Consider the following 17,665-nt stretch of genomic DNA (forward strand, 5'->3'; position numbering starts at 1 on the left):
TATGTGAAATGAAAGAATAGAAGGAAATGAGAATAAGAGAGTAGAGAATCTTCCTTCCTTTTTTAGGACACATGGACATTTTATATATACTAAAAGCCGATGGAAAAGCACTGTTCATTAACAGTTCCCTACCGGTTATGCCCCTAATCTAACGCACAGTTTTTTGGCTTCTTCAAGATGCTACATGAATTGGCAATTTTGCCCATTCCGTTTCTCTCCCTTGCTTCGTACGTTGGAAAGACCCTCGAGGTGCTATGTTTCACATGTGTTGGTATCCTGTGTATCTTTTTTTTTCATTCAGACTCCGTCCTCGATTCCAGCGTTTTTTTCTTACATAATTGGCAGCAATGATACATGCTTTTCCACTAAAAAATTATTAAAAAAATAAAAATCTGGAACCTGCCAAAAAAAAAAATAATAGAAAAAAGGAAAAAGAAAGAGAGAGAAACAAAAGATGAGCATGATACATGCTTTTCCACTAAAAAATTATTAAAAAAATAAAAATCTGGAACCTGCCAAAAAAAAAATAGAAAAAGGGAAAAAGAAAGAGAGAGAAACAAAAAGATGAGCATGGATTATGGGAGAGTACGTCTGTCACCAGAAAAAAATTATTAAAAAACACAATATCATGCATCTTGAACAGTTTCCCTTGACTGTTCATCACGTCTTTCCTTTCTTCCGCACATCGTTTTTCGCAATCCCTCCAATTTTTGCCCACGCGTGCCTGTGTCCTTTCCTATTGCTTTGCTCTCAAACGGAGAGCAAAATGGGACGCGTGGGTCACGCTGCTTCTTCCCTCTTTCTCTTCGACTCGGTGTTCATCCTTTCCACCGCTTCAACTGGCTACAGGCTCCATCAAACCCTAGAATCGTTTTGCTTTTTTGGGCACCCTCCTTTTTCTCCCTGCTCCTTGCTTTCTCCAACCTAGAATCCTCCTCCTTTCCCTGAAAGACAAATTATATATATATATATATATATTATATTATATTATTTCAATAATTTTTTTTTTTCTGGTAGTTTTCCGTGTTGAGGTGGGATTTGTGGAAGTATTTTTTTTTTCTTTCCTTATTCTGGGTATTTTCTTTATATGATTAGATCAGCTGTTGGGTCGATGATTTATTTGTGTTTTTCGTTTCAAAATGCGTTGCTTTATGTTTTTTGGAATTTAGTTTTTGTAATTTTGGGTGTTTTGTTTATATCCTTAGATCTATTGTTTCTCACAGACCCTTTTGTTTCTCTCAAACCTCTCTTTGCCTCGCTCGCTCTCCGATCTCCAGAGAACCTCTCTTTGCCTCACTCTCCGATCTCCAGTTCTCTCTGTGTCTCCTTTCTTCCAGAAAACACTCAAGTTAGTCAAATTTGTTCAGATCTTTTTGTCGGGGGCTACGGATGGCAGCGCTCTCTTGCTGAAAAATAGTGGTCTCGATTTAAAGAAAATTTGAAGCCCATAAAAGATCGTGTTTCCTGCTGCCGATTTGGTGTGGGTAATTCTCTGCTTTGAATGTTATGTGCTTGGGAGTGTAAATTTGGATTTATAAATGGGTTTTTTTGTTCAAATTTTTTGGTTGTGATTTTGGGGATTTTGTTTGTAGCTTCGGATTTTGGGTGATGATGGTTAATTTGGTTTTGCTTTCGGTTTCAGGAGATCGGGATTGTTTGGGATATTTTTAGGTTTTTTCTGATTCTTGAAAAAAACCATGGTTAAGAGTAAATTAATTATATTTTAATTTTCATTTAATTCAGGTAACCGTCTTTCAGTTTTTTGGTTTGAACGCTATAACCAGCAATCTTTGAAAAAGGTTGGTTCTTGAATATTTTTATTTATATCCTTTTGGTTGTTTGAATGGACTTCCTCTAATCTAAATGAAGCTAACTTGACTATCTGTTTTTGTATACTGTATTTGCTTTGTTAAATTAGTTCTTTTTGGTTGAAAATTTTTGTTTGGTTTTGCAGATCAAAGGGGCCAAGCGGTGGAGGAGTGGGTTAATAGTTATGTGTTCTTCTTGATAATTGTATGTGCTTATGCCCTCATGATATTGTGACATACCATGGGATTGTTTGTGATCTGATTAAATACATAGTATGCTTTTCAGCATTGTTACAGGCTTTAGTTTTTTTGGAACTCATGGATAATTAGATTTATTGTATTTGTTGATGCATTGTGTAACTTATTTGATTTTAGTTTTCCTACCCCAGTGAACATGTTATTTACTGCATTATCCGCCTTATTTTCATTTTAAAAAAGAATTTTTTTTTTATATATGAATTAATAATAAATAAAGAACTGAGAATAGAAATTTAGGAAAGAACAACGAGTGTAAATCTACAATCTATATTATTAATTGTATGCAAAAATTGATTAAAAATACCAAATCAATAACTCACAACTAAGAATGTGAGTAAATCTTGGTATAAGTGTTATACAAATGTTGTTTTATAACAACTGTATGTAAGTTTATTCTACTTGAGATTATAACATGAAAAACTCCACAGAATAAGACTGCAGCAGCTGCAGCTCCACCATCATTTCTGAAAAATTAGGTAAAAAATCTCCTCTGCAATATTTTTTTTTATTTTTTTATTTATTTAACAATGAACCAATGCACACAAAAAAGTTTAGCATGCTCTGATTTTTGTCTCTTGATAGCACAGATTTACTAAGTCAATTACCTGCTTTGCAACAGCTTCTTTCTTGCCTTCTTGATTGCCAGGTACGGATGCACGCATTATAATTATGTTTTTGTAGTTTAATTATCCCATTTGAAATTTCTATCAAAACATTCATTTTTCCTGCGTTTTGAAGTTGAATAGTTTAGTTTTTGGAGTGAACATAATTTCATGTACAAGTCACTTGCTTTTCATTTTTCAGTTTCTGTTCTGTTAATGTCAGATGCTTCAAGAAGCACTTCTATGTATTTTTAAGGGAGCATTTGGACCTTGATAGAAACTTCAAACATGTTTTAAGTAAAAACATTTCTAGCAAAAGCGCTTGAAAGTATAAGTGCTTCTTATAGAACAGCTTTCAAATGACTAATAAGCCCTTTGTTTCATTGCAATTGAAGATTTGGTTTTGGATTTCAGGTCAAGCTTTTTTACCTTTTTTCTTAATTTGATCGAAATCCACTTCTTACCCACATAAACTAGAGTCTCCTGGTGAGTTTTTCGTCTTTCTTAGTGTGTCTGAATTTTTTAATTCCGTTGTTATGGCCTTTGTTTTCCTCAGAGAAGAGATGTTGATGGTGCATGAGAGCAGTACCTTGGGTTGGAGCACTCTGATAAAGCTCCTAAGAGCGCTCACGCAACAAATCAAGTAAGTGCTGTTGTAAATAGGTTGTTTTCGATTTACAGATGGATTTTGTGTTTAAATTTTCTTTTTATAATTTTGGGGGTTTTGTTAATGTGCTCGGATGCTGTGTGTGGCTATCTGATTTCGTTCTTTTTTTGCTTTCAGCAAATGCTGGTGTTCTTATTTTGGGGTTTTGCTGAAGGTATATATAATTTGTTGAAATATTTAGTTTGTAATATATTAACAATTTTGCTGGGTCAGTTTTGTTACTGACTGTTTTTTCTTTCTTTCTTTTTTTTTCGCTTTCGATCTCCTTCTATTTGAGTGGTATACTGGTACACAATTTATTGTCCTAAATTCACAATCTTACACTTCACAGATTTCACTGCTCAACCTATACTCAGGTAATCAGTTCGAAGTTGGACTATTTTAACCCTTTCAGTTTTTAGACTCTATAGTGTCAAATCCAGTGTTTTATTTTGATTCTACATTCATTTTGATTTTACTTTTGACTTTCAGTCTACGTTCATTTTGATTGAGTTGTTTTAAGGATTTTGTGGGAGGACTCCCTTTGGAATTGCCGAATGCTGTTATTTGTCGGGTGGATACCTTGGAAGTAGAGTTGATTCCTACTAAAAAGGTATAGAAGCTTAGCTAGACCTTGATTATCATGTAAAGAAGTAAATAACTATAAAAGTAGCTTCACTATGGTCTGTAGTCATATGCCACACCTTTGCATACTCTTATATACCTTTGAAATTGAATTTGGGATTTGATTATTTCAATTAGTTTCTCTGGTTTATATTTCAAGGTCAGCCGGTTTTGTATTTAGCATCAATCAATTGCTTTTTTCTTGGTGAGCACCTAAACGTTTATACTTTCACTTTAACAGAAAATGATAAATTGAGACAAACTTGAAACCTAATAAATCAATATTAGCAAACCCATGAACTTATTTCGTGACTATCACAATATTCTTTCACTATTCTACGTTTTGCTTACAATCCTGTTCTCTCTAGGACGTTAAAGTGCATTTTTGGTTTTTAAGTTTCGCCGCCAAATACCAACTGTTTCATTCTGTTTTCTAACCTCTCTGTTCTCAATAATGTTAATGTTTTGTGATACCATTTTTACATCTTTCAAACACAATATTTAATACAATTTTCAAATCCGCAGTCATTTCGAACTCCGGATTCAGCCAGCCTGTGGTAAGCCTTTTTTTTTCAACTGCTTTCATTTGTTTATATGTGAATCAATAACTTTTTTGCAAATAATGAATGTCGCAATTGCTGATAAATTGATTCTTTGTTTAAAAACTTGAACTGTAGATCTGTGCAAAATATGCATATATGGATGAGTGCCATGGACTCTTCTCAACCTATGGACCTCAAATCTCAGTGCGCCTTCCATCATTTCTCCAACCTCACTATATATGGAACTATTACATTTGCAATCATATTAATTCCTTGAACACAATATTTATATTTCTCTGTAACCTGCTAATTTTGGAATATATTATCGTTTCCTTACTGGTACATGAAAATGAAAATATAAAAATACAACCGGTTTAAGAAGCTAATCTCTTTTAATGTTCATGGTTGTGTACAATAATTTTTAGTTATGTGAACTAGAAACCATGTGTGATTTAACTTGCAAAGTTTCTCTTATCACCCCTCTGGATAGTTTCGTGAACGAAAATAAGCATGTCTCTGTTTGTCTTTGAGTTTTACTCTAATTAGAAGTCGGAATGATGTCAAGACAAGTAGAAAATCCGTTTCTCTACAAAAGAGGCAATTGTCGCTGGTAATTTAGGGAAAATAATTCGGTCAAGATGAAAATAAAATGATTAAAGTAAATAATAAACCTTATATAATTTGTTTCTAATCTTTGAATAATTATTGTTGTGTCATCCTGATAGCACGATTGGTGCAGCTTGAATGGATTTGTACCAGAGCATCTTGCGCAGCAGTATGGTGGCTCTGCAGCTCACAATACTGTATGTTCTTATTTTATTCTTGGGTTAGAGCATGCATGTATTATCAGTTGCTAGATGTCGTGATCAATCCCTGTATTATATGTGAAATAAAAAAAGAAGGAACACTCTATAACTCTAATCAGATGTCCACTGAAAAGAAGACAAATCACATTATAGACCAATACGTGTTAAAATTATGTTGAAATAAAAAGATGAATAGAATGTTTCTGATAGAGATTACCCATGATAACAAAATGGTCAGGCAGAGTCATTTAATGGTTGTCAAGGTTGGATCTTTGTCTTAGTGAATAACAGTACATCCTATATCAGGGAAAAACACAAAGATCTGATACACTATCAATTTCATTTGACAGGAGAAATAAAAGCTTTAGAAGGCACTCCCTTTTTTTTTTTTTTTTTTTTCTTTCCTTCTTTTCATGTTTCAGTTTGTTTTTCAAATCAGTTGTCAATGCTATTTGCTTTTTACTAACATATGTTTTTTGTTTTTAATAGTATACAAACATAAAAAAAAGCCTCCAAACCTCCAAAGACAGTAGCATGATCTATGTTGATGGTAAGCTATTATTCTCTGATATCTGTTTCTTTTTGTTTATTTCACATGTGGCTATTTATTGAAATTTGATTTGCCAAGAACTGGAGATGGTCTCGATTTTAAGGTTAAAATTGAATCATCCATGATTTTAAAATAATGGTATTTTTATTAAACCTATAACGATGGACGCATAGGTTATACATGCGGATTGTCACATCATTGTAGTTCTTAATTGATTTATGGTAGGTAGTCTTAACTCTTCGTCTATGTACCAATTTTTTTTAGTTTAGTGCTCAGGTAGAAATTACAGAGGAGCTTATTTGTTGGAGATTTGAAGAGTAAAACTTAGCAGCACGGTACCGCTGGAAGTGGTAATTGCTAATCAGGCTTCCACTCTTTTTTCCACATACTTTGGTTCAAAAGCAATATCATTTGAATGATGAAACATTAAGTTAGCATCTGAAGTGAACTGTATTTGCCATTTCTCTTTTAAGTGAATTTTAAGATCAGCTCCGGTCCATGTTTGTTTAACAATGTTGTATCATTCATTATATAGTTTCACAAGGATCGTGCATAATTCTTGCTGAACTTGGTTTGGTTTTCTTTTGTTTAGGGATAGAGTGAGCGAATCATAGTTTGACAAAGTCTTGAATGATGAATTGAGCTAAATCATTGAGGTCTCTTTGTCAAGTTAAATTTTCATTCTACTTTTTATTTGTAATGCTCGGTTCTTCACTCAAACATTGCTTATGAAGTGAATGAATTTGCATAACTTTGAATACATTTCCAATCCCGCAGCAACGCGCGGGCACCGTTGCTAGTTACCTTTCTAATGCGTGGAGGAGTTCCTCCTAATTTTCCCTTAAAAAAAAAAGGAGTTAATGGACTTTAGCGGACCGACTTTACCTTCCTGTATTGTGTGGTCTTTGTACATAGATCACAGATCTGAAAGTATTCTTCATCTATGCAAACACAAAAACCTCTGCCAAGAAAAATAATCAGAGCAGACCAAACACAAGTGCAGCAACAAACAATTGTTCCGATGGATACCTCGACGTCCTCGTCTTCCTCCTTAAAACTTTGGAAGTACGACGTGTTCTTGAGTTTTGGAGGTCAAGACACACGCCGGAGCTTCACGAGCCACCTCTACCAGGCTTTGACAAGGGCCGGACTAAGAACCTTTATAGACGATCACGCGCTAGAAAAAGGGAAAAGTCCGGGCATCTCACTGACTCGAGCAATCGAAGAGTCTAAAACCTCTAACATCATCTTCTCAAAGAGCTATGCGGAATCAAGATTGTGTCTTGACGAGCTTGTGGAGATCATGGAGTGCAGAAGAACACTGGGTCAAATTGTTGTTCCAGTGTTCTATGATGTCGATCCTTCAGATGTCAGGAGACAGACCGGCACTTTTGCAACAGCTTTTCTGAAGCACGAACAGCAGTTCGATGAGGTCAAAGAAAAGTTACAGCTATGGAGAGACGCTCTGACCGAAGCAGCAAATTTATCTGGTTTTGATGTTGGAAACGCCGATTGGTAAATAAGTTACTTTCTTATTTCCTTTTTTTATTTTGTCTGGCTTTTAAATTCCCAATCCAATTTTTTACATATTTAAAAACATTTATATGTAAAAACCGTATCAAGAAACAATAGAATGATGCTTGTTTGGGATTTCTTCGAAGGGATAAATTTTGTAGCTGAATACAAACGTTTCTTTCCCCCCACATGGATAGAAGTAGATAAACTGGAATTACCCCCCACATGGATAGAAGTAGATAAACTGGAATTAATTCTAACTCCCACATGACGAAAAAAAGTAAAAGGCCTTAAGAAGAAAATGGTCCTATTTGACCGCTACACATTGCTAACATCAGAAAATGGAATAGTCGGGAATCTTGAGAAATCGGCCGAGCCGCTAAAATGCTTTTGGCGAAAAGTTAGAAGTATTTTTGAGTCGTAGAAGCGGTTTCTAGGGAAGTCCATGTCAGATGCTTTTCCGGGAACATGAATTTTTAGTGCAAATGTTAACATATGTCGACTGAAAGCACTTCTGTTCATGAACAGATTGCTTCCTACATAAGCAATTCTAAATGGCCCCTCAGTAAAATTCGAAATGGTTAGATATCAAAATTTGATGGTATTTGGTGGCTTTGGCTCGTCAAATGCTGAATAGTTATAGTTGAACGAACACATCCACATCTTAATGTTGCAGTTTTGTATAATAAATCTAACTTTTGCTTCATTTGGACTTTTGACAACCAGGTATGATGCTCTGTATATCATGGAAATTGTCGTAGGTATCATCAAAGTCTTGCAGCAGAGCACTGCAGTTGGAATACAGTCTTGGGTGCCTGCAGTTGGAATAGATTCTCGGGTGCAAGAAATTGGTAAATATTTGGCTGATGGAGGATCAGATGATGTCCGCATAATTGGAATTTGGGGTATGGGTGGACTGGGTAAAACGACGGTTGCCAAAGCCATTTTCAACAAATATCAGGATAAGTTTGTACGTAAAAGTTTTCTTGCTAATGTGAGAGAAGAGGAACTGGTCGATTTGCAAAACAAACTTCTTTCTGATGTGTTGAGATTAAGAAACATAAAGGTTCGTAGAGTTGATGAAGCGACCGAGGAAATAAAAACAAGACTTCGCAACCTAAAGGTACTTGTCATAGTTGATGATGTAGACAGCGTGAAACAGTTAGAAGCATTAGCTATAAAATTTTACTCATTTGGTCCAGGGAGTAGAATTATTATAACCACAAGAGACCAACATTTGCTAAAGATGTTAAAAGCGAATACGATATATCATCTACCAGCAATGAATAAAGAAGAAGCTTCTGAGCTCCTTTGTTGGCATGCCAACAATTATCCTATTAAAGAATTTCTTCAAGTCCCAAGAGAAGTTGTTGATTACTGTGGAGGTTTGCCACTAGCACTTGAAATTTTAGGTTCTTATCTATCTGGGACAAGCATAAGTGAATGGAAAAGTAAGTTGGAGAAATTTAAAAGTCATCATAGTAGGGAAATTCTCAATAGACTTGAAATAAGCTTTGACGAGCTAGCTGATGATGACCTGAAGGCTATATTCCTTGATGTATCATGTTTCTTTGCTGGAATGAACAAGGACTATGTCATGAAAATATTGGATGGCTGTGACTTATATCCAGAAATCAGAATCAGTGTCCTCCACGAACGATGCCTTGTAACTACTAATGAAGATTTGACGCTGGTGATGCATGATTTGGTTCGCGACATGGGAAGATATATTGTGCATGCGGAATCCCCTGATGTCCCTGGAAAACGCAGTAGGTTATGGCATCACGATGATGTGATAGACGTACTGAGGGACAAATCTGTAAGTAATTCCGCAATCAAATTTTCTGTCAAACGCATGCACTTACTAAATATGCATATCACACACATCTAATAAATTGTATAAGTTGGATGTTTCAATAGTATACAAAACAATGAGTTGATTGGAAAGACACCCATATATACTACAGGTTGAATGAAAAGAGGAACAGAGCATAGAAAGGAAAGTGTAGGAGACATGGAAGGAACCTAGTGCATTGAATTATCTCAAATTAAATAACAGAATCATGTATCATATATGTTCTGCTCTTAGATACAAGAGGTAAAAAACCCTGTAGCAGATGCTAAGATACCTAACAAATTTGGACACGGCACAACGGATGTCTGAGCACAAATTATATGTCCTACTCAAAGGTACCGCGGCAGGTCATAGGTTGTCTACCTCTCTTGTAATTCATACATTCAATGCATGGTTTTACTTCATGTGTATAAATCATCTTTCCACATGCAGATAGCCTTTTTCTTACTCAGTTTCCTCCCACCCACCCCACACCCCCTCTCTCCTGTCTCTCGCTCTCTCTCAATAGGGAACTGAAGCAATTCAAGGACTCACTTTAGATTTGCAAGAGTCTGACGAGACTAGCTTCAGTACAGAAGCATTTAGAAACATGCATAGTCTGAGATTGCTCAAACTCAATTACGTCAAGCTCACTGGCAGTTACAACAATCTGCCCAATGAGTTAAGATGGTTGTGTTGGCATGGATTCCCCCTGGAGGTCATACCAGAAGATTTTGATCACCCAAACATAGTTGTTATTGACCTCAGCTATAGCAAACTCACACGAGTGTGGGCGGATTCCGTTCTGGTATGTTATGGCTATAACCAATTATTAATTCATTCCTCTAGGTTTTGTAAACATCATGCTTTCTGTCTTCTATTTGAATTTGAATATTTTTCCTTTTATCTGACAGTTGCTTGAGAAGTTGAAGTTTCTTAATTTAAGTCATTCCCATAACCTAACACGATCACCGGACTTTTCAAAAACCCCAAATCTTGAGAGATTGATACTCAAAGATTGCAAAAACCTTCAGGCAATTCCAGCTTTACCAACAAATTTGGAAATCCTGGAAGCGGATGAGTGCATTGCATTGGAGAAAATGCCCGATTTTTCAGAAATGTCAAGGATGAGAGAATTGCATCTGAATCACTCCCCCAAACTCTCTGAAATTCTAGGCTTGGATAAGCCATTAAACTGCATGACAAGTATTCATATGGAAGGGTGCACCAATCTCACTGCTTCTTTTAAAGAAGGGATCCTACAGGTCCTCTCTCTCTCTCTCTCTCTCTCTCTCTCTCTTTCTTACATGCTGGTCATCCTTTATTGTACCTGTCTTTCTCCATGGTATAGGGATGGAGTACAAGCGGAAATGGTGGCCTTTTTCTTCCTGGAAATGAAATTCCATCATGGTTTACGCCTGTTGACCCTCAGGGTGAAATAGCGGTGCCGCAAAGTTTTGGCTGTGATTTAAAAGCATTGACTGTGTGCATCATTTATTCTTCAGACGACTCCAAATCTGGTGGCTCTCTTCGCATTCGTGTTGCAAATTATAGCCAGAACACTGTATTTCTCATCTCTCCAATGCGTGCCACTGTATTAACTTGCCATGAAAATTATCTTTGGCTGGGACATTTGTCAAACAATAAGCTCAATGTGAAAGGCGGAGACAAGATAAATGTTGGTGCACACTTTGTAGGACCAGGGACTACTGATGATATTCATCTCAGGGTGAAGAAAATAGGGATAAATCTGGAAAAGGAAAAATTAATCAATGAATATGCGCTCGGCCGTCAATTTATGCCATATTCAAGTGAGTGCAAAGAGGACGGCAATCATAAGGCAGGACACGGTTATGACTCGTCCCATGAGAATCAATCCCGCAAAAGACTCAGGTTGGATCCCAGTGTTGAAAGAAATGCGGAAGAAACTGATGAATTCATGCAAGAAGGAAGCAGCATGGGCTAACCGAAGAAGAAAAAGGTTCATAAACTGAACTCGAGCCATTAGTACTTTTGGGACTCATGCTATACTACATATTTCCCTTTTGTATGTAAGAAGTTATAATGTTCTCTTTAATTAATACTTATTTTCCTTCTTTTTTTTTTATTTTTGGTTATCTTCAAAACATGCTAGCTTTTCGGATGCAATTTTCCTCTTCTTTGATATGGTGGCCTATAAGTTGGAACTAGTAAATTTCATGTAAGACTTGTTTCTGAAATGTAGAAAAAAAATGTATATATAAAAAAAAAAGAAAAAAAGAAATATGCACATGCCACATAAGAATTGAGTACTGGCTGTATATTTGGTGTAGCCAAGTTGGCTAGATAAGTTTTCTCCCTTCGACAATTTTAAGTACAAATTCGGTACCATGCAGAAATTCAAAGTTCTCTCGAATAAAAAAAAAATTAAATTGAATACTTGGTCACAACAACAAATGCTTCACCAGAACAATTGGTATCATGCCGAAATTCAAAGTTCAATCTCGACGGTTGCCAAGAGCTTGTATTCATTCCTCCCATAATATGCGCATGAAATTAAGGGGTTGTATTTGAGAATTTTAAAGAGTTAAATGAATTTATAAATTTATGAATTTTTATGAAGTTTAATTTATTTATAGAGATTCCATATAAAATTTTCATTCAATTCATTCGAAATCTCATGAGAGATGTGAGATTTATGGATGCTTAAAATACACTATAAAATCTCTTTAATCCTCTCTAATTCCTCAACTTTCTCAAATTTTTTAAAATCCTAATTGAATACACCAGTATTTCTAAAGATTTTAATAAACTATCTTAAAATTCTAATATAATAGAATCACTTCAAATCTTGATTAAATACTATAGACCCACACAATAGAGAAAGTGCCAAGAAATTGAGAATCGTCGCAATTACTGATAAAGATGGCCTCCTCCTCCTCAAAATGTAGGCTAAACGCGCAAGGAATTGACGAACAACCTCTACTGCACATTGAAAGACCACAGATTCAACGTCTTTATCGACGAGAACGAATTGACCAGAGGCGAAATTATCACACAAGCACTGAAGCAAGCAGTCAAAGACTCTAGGCTTGCTGCTGTCATCTTCTCAAGCGGGTATGCCGAGTCGAGATGGTGTCTTGATGAGCTGGTCGAGATCTTGGCCTGCAGAAGAATAATGGGGCAAATGGTTTTGCCAATTTTCTATGACATCGATCCCTCCGATGTCAGGCATCAGAGGGGTGCTTTTGAGGAAGCATTCCGGGAACATCAAAAGCGCTCCCCTGAAATGGTGCAGACCTGGAAAGATGCTCTTAATGAAGCTGCAGAGTTGGGCGGCGAGGATTTTAGTGCGACTGATGGGTGATTACTTACTTCCTTTTCCTTTTTAATTCCTTAATTATAAAATTCAATTGCCAACCTGACAATTCTTCATATGGAAGGGTGCACCAATCTCACTGCTGCTTTTAAGGAATCAATCCAAAGGGTAAAGGCTCTCTCTCTCTCTCTCTCTCTCTCTACGTACATGCTGGTAATCCTTTTTGGTACCTATCTTTCTCCATGGTATAGGGATGGAGTGCGAGCGGAAATGGTGCCCTTTTTCTCCCTGGAAATGAACTTCCATCATGGTTTACGCTTGTCGACCCTCAGGGTGAAATAGATGTGCCACAAAGTTTTGGCTGTGATTTAAAAGCATTGACTGTGTGCATCATTTATTCTTCAGACAACTCCCAATCTGGTGTATCTCTTCACATTCGTGTTGCAAATTTTACTCAGAACGCGGAATTTCTCATCTCTCCAATGTGTGTCAAAGTAATAAAATCCCAGATTATCTTTGGCTGGGACATTTTTCAAACATTAAGCTCAATGTCAAAGGCGGAGACAAGATATATGTTGGTGCATACTTTGTAGAACCAGCTGCTACTGATGATATTCATTTCAGGAAGATTAAAATAGGGATCAATCTGGAAAAGGAAAAATTAATCCATGAATATGCACTCGACTGTCAATCTATGCCATATTCAAGTGAGTACAAAGAGGACGGCAATCATAAGACAGGACACAGTGATGACTCGTCCCATGAGAATCAATCCTGCAGAAGACTGAGGTCCGATCCAGTGTTGAAAGAAATGCAGAAGAAGAAACTGATGAAATCATGCAAGAAGGAAGCAGCGTGGGCTAACAGAAGAAGAAAAAGGTACATAAACCGAACTCGAGCCATTGGTCCTTTTGGTAGTCATACACTGTATAGTATATATTTCCCTTTCGTATGTAAGAAGTGAAAATGTAAAAATTTTAACAATGTTAATGCCAAGGAAAGAATAGGCTTATTTAGTTTGGTTAACTTGTTAGTTCTGAAGTGGTTGGGAACAAGGAAAGAAATCAACTGTCCTAAAAACTTAAAAACTCAAAACCTCTCTTCACTCAAAGCGCTGTCCAGTTGCTTACAGATATCCAAAACTAGCTTGTTGCATTTTCTTGAGCGTGTTTCTCCATCCTTGCATTCTTCTTAATCTTGTTTGCATCTACATATTGTTTTAAGTTGTCATTGCACAACATGTGCATTAGGCTAGTTGGCCAAGGCAATGTGCACACGCCTTGCACCAAGTTCGAACCTCCCTTCCAGTGAATTAGAGTAGTTTGGAATATGGTAAAAATAAAAATAAAAACAATCTTCATTGCACAAAACTTTCAATAGTTCCAATTTGAAATCATTATTGGATCTGCAACATTCTGCATCCACAATAGAGGCGTCATTTTTCCTTTACTGTTCATCATAAGAATGCCTTACATTATTAATGTGCAGAATCTGTTAATCCGCGGTGGACGATCCTTATTACTTAGGTATGGTCCTATGTACTTAGGAGTGATCATGCTTGGTTTAATCCGTGATGGATGATCACTACCTATTAGTATTCTTAGGAGTGACTGCTTGGTTATCAGACAACCAATTGTATTGAATTATTTCAAATTAAATAACAGAATTATATATCATATAGGTTATGCTCTTCTTAGATACAAGAGGTAAAATATAACACATGTAGTAGATGCTTATTAAGATACCTAACTAAATTGGATAATTGTAAAACGCAACTTTGGCTTTAATCCACAGGTACCTTAACAACTGATAGGTTGTCTACATCTCTTGTAATTCGTACATCCAATGCATGATTTTGCTTCAAATAGTTTATGTATAAATCACCTTTTCACATGTCGATAACCTTTTTCTCAGTTCCTTTTTTTTTTTTTTTTTCTTTCAATAGGGAATTGAAGCAGTTCAAGGACTCACTTTAGATTTGCAAGAGTCGGATGAGGCTAGGCTTCAGTACAGAAGCATTTAGAAACATGCAGAGTCAGAGATTGCTCAAACTCAATTACGTCAAGCTCACTGGCAGTTACAACAATTAATCATTTCAGCATACCTCACCCCACGCTCATAACATATTTCATAGCCCTTGGGAACCTGAGTTACGTTGTCTGGGATACATTCCAGGTAGGGTCATGATTTGTTGAGTTTTAGATAGGTTGAGGCTTTATCTCACCATTGTTGTGTAGTGTGAATAATACATGATTAGGCTTTTGAAGATTAGGCCTTTGTTTCTCACACACTTTCCATATATTTGAATGACAAATAGTAGGAAAAGATAGGCATACAAGAAACAGAACAATATTCAAAGGCATTTAGCAAACAAACATTTCATCTACATTCTTACTTGAACAAATAATTTTTGTGGCATATATGAGAGACCTCCCTCTCTATGTACAAGTTTGATCTCTGCTTGTATTTCTTCTTGATCATCTTTTTCTCAAGTAGTCCCATGTCGGATCTTACTTCGAAATCCTTGTGACAGGACTTAATCTCATGGAGATCTTACTTGATCATCTTTGATTCAAGTAGTCCCTCCCTGTGTTTTCATCTCTGTGACTCAGAACTGTTTCGATTACAAGTTCTGATCACTCTTCGCAAGATAGGGCTTTTCTCCGCTTCTTTGTGATGGTTTGATCTTTTGCACACTCTCCTCGTGGTGTTCTCTTCTAATACTCGCTTGGTCGTCATGAAATTCAGATTTATGCTCTTTCACTAGAGTCCTAACTTGATTCCATTTCCGTTGCACAATCTATTGGTGTTTTCTGTTCTCTTCTACTCACACTCGTCCACTCTTTCTGCTTTCAAGCAGCACACATATATAGACTTTTATCTATTGGTACTTTGTCTCTTTTAGATATTTTTGGGGTGTTGTCTTCTACAATTTTGTTCTAAAAGCCACAACTAAAGAAAAGACTAATATGGTCTTTTCCATTTTTTTTTTTTTTTTGAAATTTTACTACCAGGTATGAAGGAAGGTTTGTCGAGCAAATTGTTGACGAGATCACTAGAAAACTGAAGAACACATACATGACCGTAGCCCCAAACCCAGTTGGAATAGATTCTCGGGTGCAAGAAATTGGTAAATATTTGGCTGATGGAGGATCAGATGATGTCCGCATAATTGGAATTTGGGGTATGGGTGGACTGGGTAAAACGACGGTTGCCAAAGCCATTTTCAACAAATATCAGGATAAGTTTGTACGTAAAAGTTTTCTTGCTAATGTGAGAGAAGAGGAACTGGTCGATTTGCAAAACAAACTTCTTTCTGATGTGTTGAGATTAAGAAACATAAAGGTTCGTAGAGTTGATGAAGCGACCGAGGAAATAAAAACAAGACTTCGCAACCTAAAGGTACTTGTCATAGTTGATGATGTAGACAGCGTGAAACAGTTAGAAGCATTAGCTATAAAATTTTACTCATTTGGTCCAGGGAGTAGAATTATTATAACCACAAGAGACCAACATTTGCTAAAGATGTTAAAAGCGAATACGATATATCATCTACCAGCAATGAATAAAGAAGAAGCTTCTGAGCTCCTTTGTTGGCATGCCAACAATTATCCTATTAAAGAATTTCTTCAAGTCCCAAGAGAAGTTGTTGATTACTGTGGAGGTTTGCCACTAGCACTTGAAATTTTAGGTTCTTATCTATCTGGGACAAGCATAAGTGAATGGAAAAGTAAGTTGGAGAAATTTAAAAGTCATCATAGTAGGGAAATTCTCAATAACCTGCTTCTCCTCCCCCAACCCAACGAGCTATGGTTATATATGGAGCGCCTGCTGGGTTGATTTTCTTTTTCTTCAAAAAGATTTAGAAGGTTTGTTCAAAAAAGATTTAGAAGGTTAATTATGTAATTAAAAATGGAAAAAATATCATTGTGGGCCCCACCACGCACATGCCACGCAATCAGAATATGTATGGAAAATAAACGGAGTTAGGCTAAGGACCATTGCTCAATATTTTGTTAAATTCAGGACCAAATTTAATGAATTTTTAATTTAAAAATCAATGTTTCAATTGACTCATAAATTGAGGACCATTGCTCAATAAAACGGTTGTTTTATTGGCACCTCATATATTGATGAATACACGCCACATAAAATTTAAATATCAAATGTCTTGTATACTCTAATATGAAATGACTTACATGCCCTAATTCTTATTTCTTTCATCATTTTGATTTTTGGGTTATTCTATTCACCCTGAAAATTTGCCAACAATTTCATCCGGGTTTTGTTCAAGTTGATTAAAAAACCTGTTTAATTTTTGAGAAATTTTGGTGTTTGAATATGTGGGGTGCTGTAAAAAATGGTGACATAAAATTTGGGGTTGTTGCAAGCACTATGTATTATTAGACAATGTTAATGGAGCATTCATGCATACAAAAAAGACAATCCTCAATTTTTCTTCCCAGAAGCTGCTTCTCTCAAAGAAAGGGTTTTAAGGAGGCCCTGAGATGAGCAGCTTCTTAGTGCATTGCCTCCTGAGAGTCACAATTTAAGAGTTGCAATTCTTGTTTTGAAATTGGTTTCTCCTCGGATATGCTCTAGTATGATAGAAAGTGGTGTCGGAGGGTAATTTGGGTAAGTAAATATGGTGTATTAAGATAATGTTTAGTTTAAAAAGTCACTATTGTTGAAAATACTAGTGGGTAATGAATGCCCACAGTATTGAATACCTGCCACAACATTGAAAACGTTGCCAAAGAGTTGAAAACCTTGGCAAAATATTGATATGTGGAGATCATTTGTCAAAGATGTGTGCTTGGAGTTGCTCTATAAATAGAGCACTCCGTATGCTTCGAAGACAGAGCAGAAAAAAGAAAGAGAGGAAGAGGAGAGAAGAGAATACATAGAGTTTTCTTTGTACTCCTATTATTCCAAATTATAATGAAAGCATCACTGCTGCCCGAGGACGTACTCCAGTCACACTGACTGTAGAGGAACCTCGTAAATTTTGTGTTTTGTTTTATTTATTCCACTGTACACACATTGTCGATTTTACAACACGTTATCAGCACGAAAAGCTCTCATGTTAGTGGAAAGCACAACGCCATAAATCCGATGAAGCACTATCCACCTCTCACCTCCGTCATCTAAAATCTCACAGAATAAAAGGTATGTCCATTTT

At 36.2% G+C, this 17,665-nt stretch overlaps 2 protein-coding genes and 1 long non-coding RNA gene across 23 annotated transcripts; all 3 read left to right on the top strand.

Moving 5' to 3' along the window:
* The first annotated feature begins 568 nt into the window (after positions 1–568).
* On the top strand, positions 569–6,594 carry LOC103940374. 21 transcript variants are annotated; one of them, XR_007253184.1, is made up of 14 exons: positions 570–1,484; positions 1,744–1,799; positions 1,955–2,013; positions 2,495–2,542; positions 2,654–2,712; positions 3,225–3,311; positions 3,453–3,489; positions 3,613–3,691; positions 3,838–3,927; positions 4,464–4,495; positions 4,616–4,684; positions 5,220–5,283; positions 5,776–5,836; positions 6,106–6,403. It is a non-coding gene; the product is annotated as an uncharacterized LOC103940374 (long non-coding RNA). The 21 variants fall into 21 exon arrangements; XR_007253177.1 differs by having other exon boundaries at positions 571–1,484; positions 3,807–3,927; XR_007253183.1 differs by having other exon boundaries at positions 571–1,484; positions 3,667–3,691.
* A 263-nt stretch (positions 6,595–6,857) lies between these two features.
* Positions 6,858–11,151, top strand: LOC103945488 (TMV resistance protein N-like). The gene is made up of 5 exons (XM_048570215.1): positions 6,858–7,351; positions 8,078–9,170; positions 9,715–9,993; positions 10,100–10,450; positions 10,537–11,151. The coding sequence occupies exons 1-5, from the start codon at positions 6,858–6,860 to the stop codon at positions 11,149–11,151; spliced, it is 2,832 nt and encodes a 943-aa protein (XP_048426172.1).
* A 936-nt stretch (positions 11,152–12,087) lies between these two features.
* On the top strand, positions 12,088–16,323 carry LOC125470732 (disease resistance protein Roq1-like). The gene is made up of 4 exons (XM_048570216.1): positions 12,088–12,651; positions 12,735–13,362; positions 14,429–14,658; positions 15,498–16,323. Exon 4 carries the CDS (start codon positions 15,562–15,564, stop codon positions 16,321–16,323), a length of 762 nt encoding a protein of 253 aa, XP_048426173.1. The 5' UTR covers positions 12,088–12,651; positions 12,735–13,362; positions 14,429–14,658; positions 15,498–15,561.
* The last annotated feature ends 1,342 nt before the right edge of the window (positions 16,324–17,665 follow it).

Source organism: the organism of the source record quoted next, unplaced genomic scaffold, assembly GCF_019419815.1.
Source record: "Pyrus x bretschneideri cultivar Hongxiangsu unplaced genomic scaffold, Pyrus_bretschneideri_v1 Contig52, whole genome shotgun sequence".
Taxonomy (NCBI): domain Eukaryota; kingdom Viridiplantae; phylum Streptophyta; class Magnoliopsida; order Rosales; family Rosaceae; genus Pyrus; species Pyrus x bretschneideri.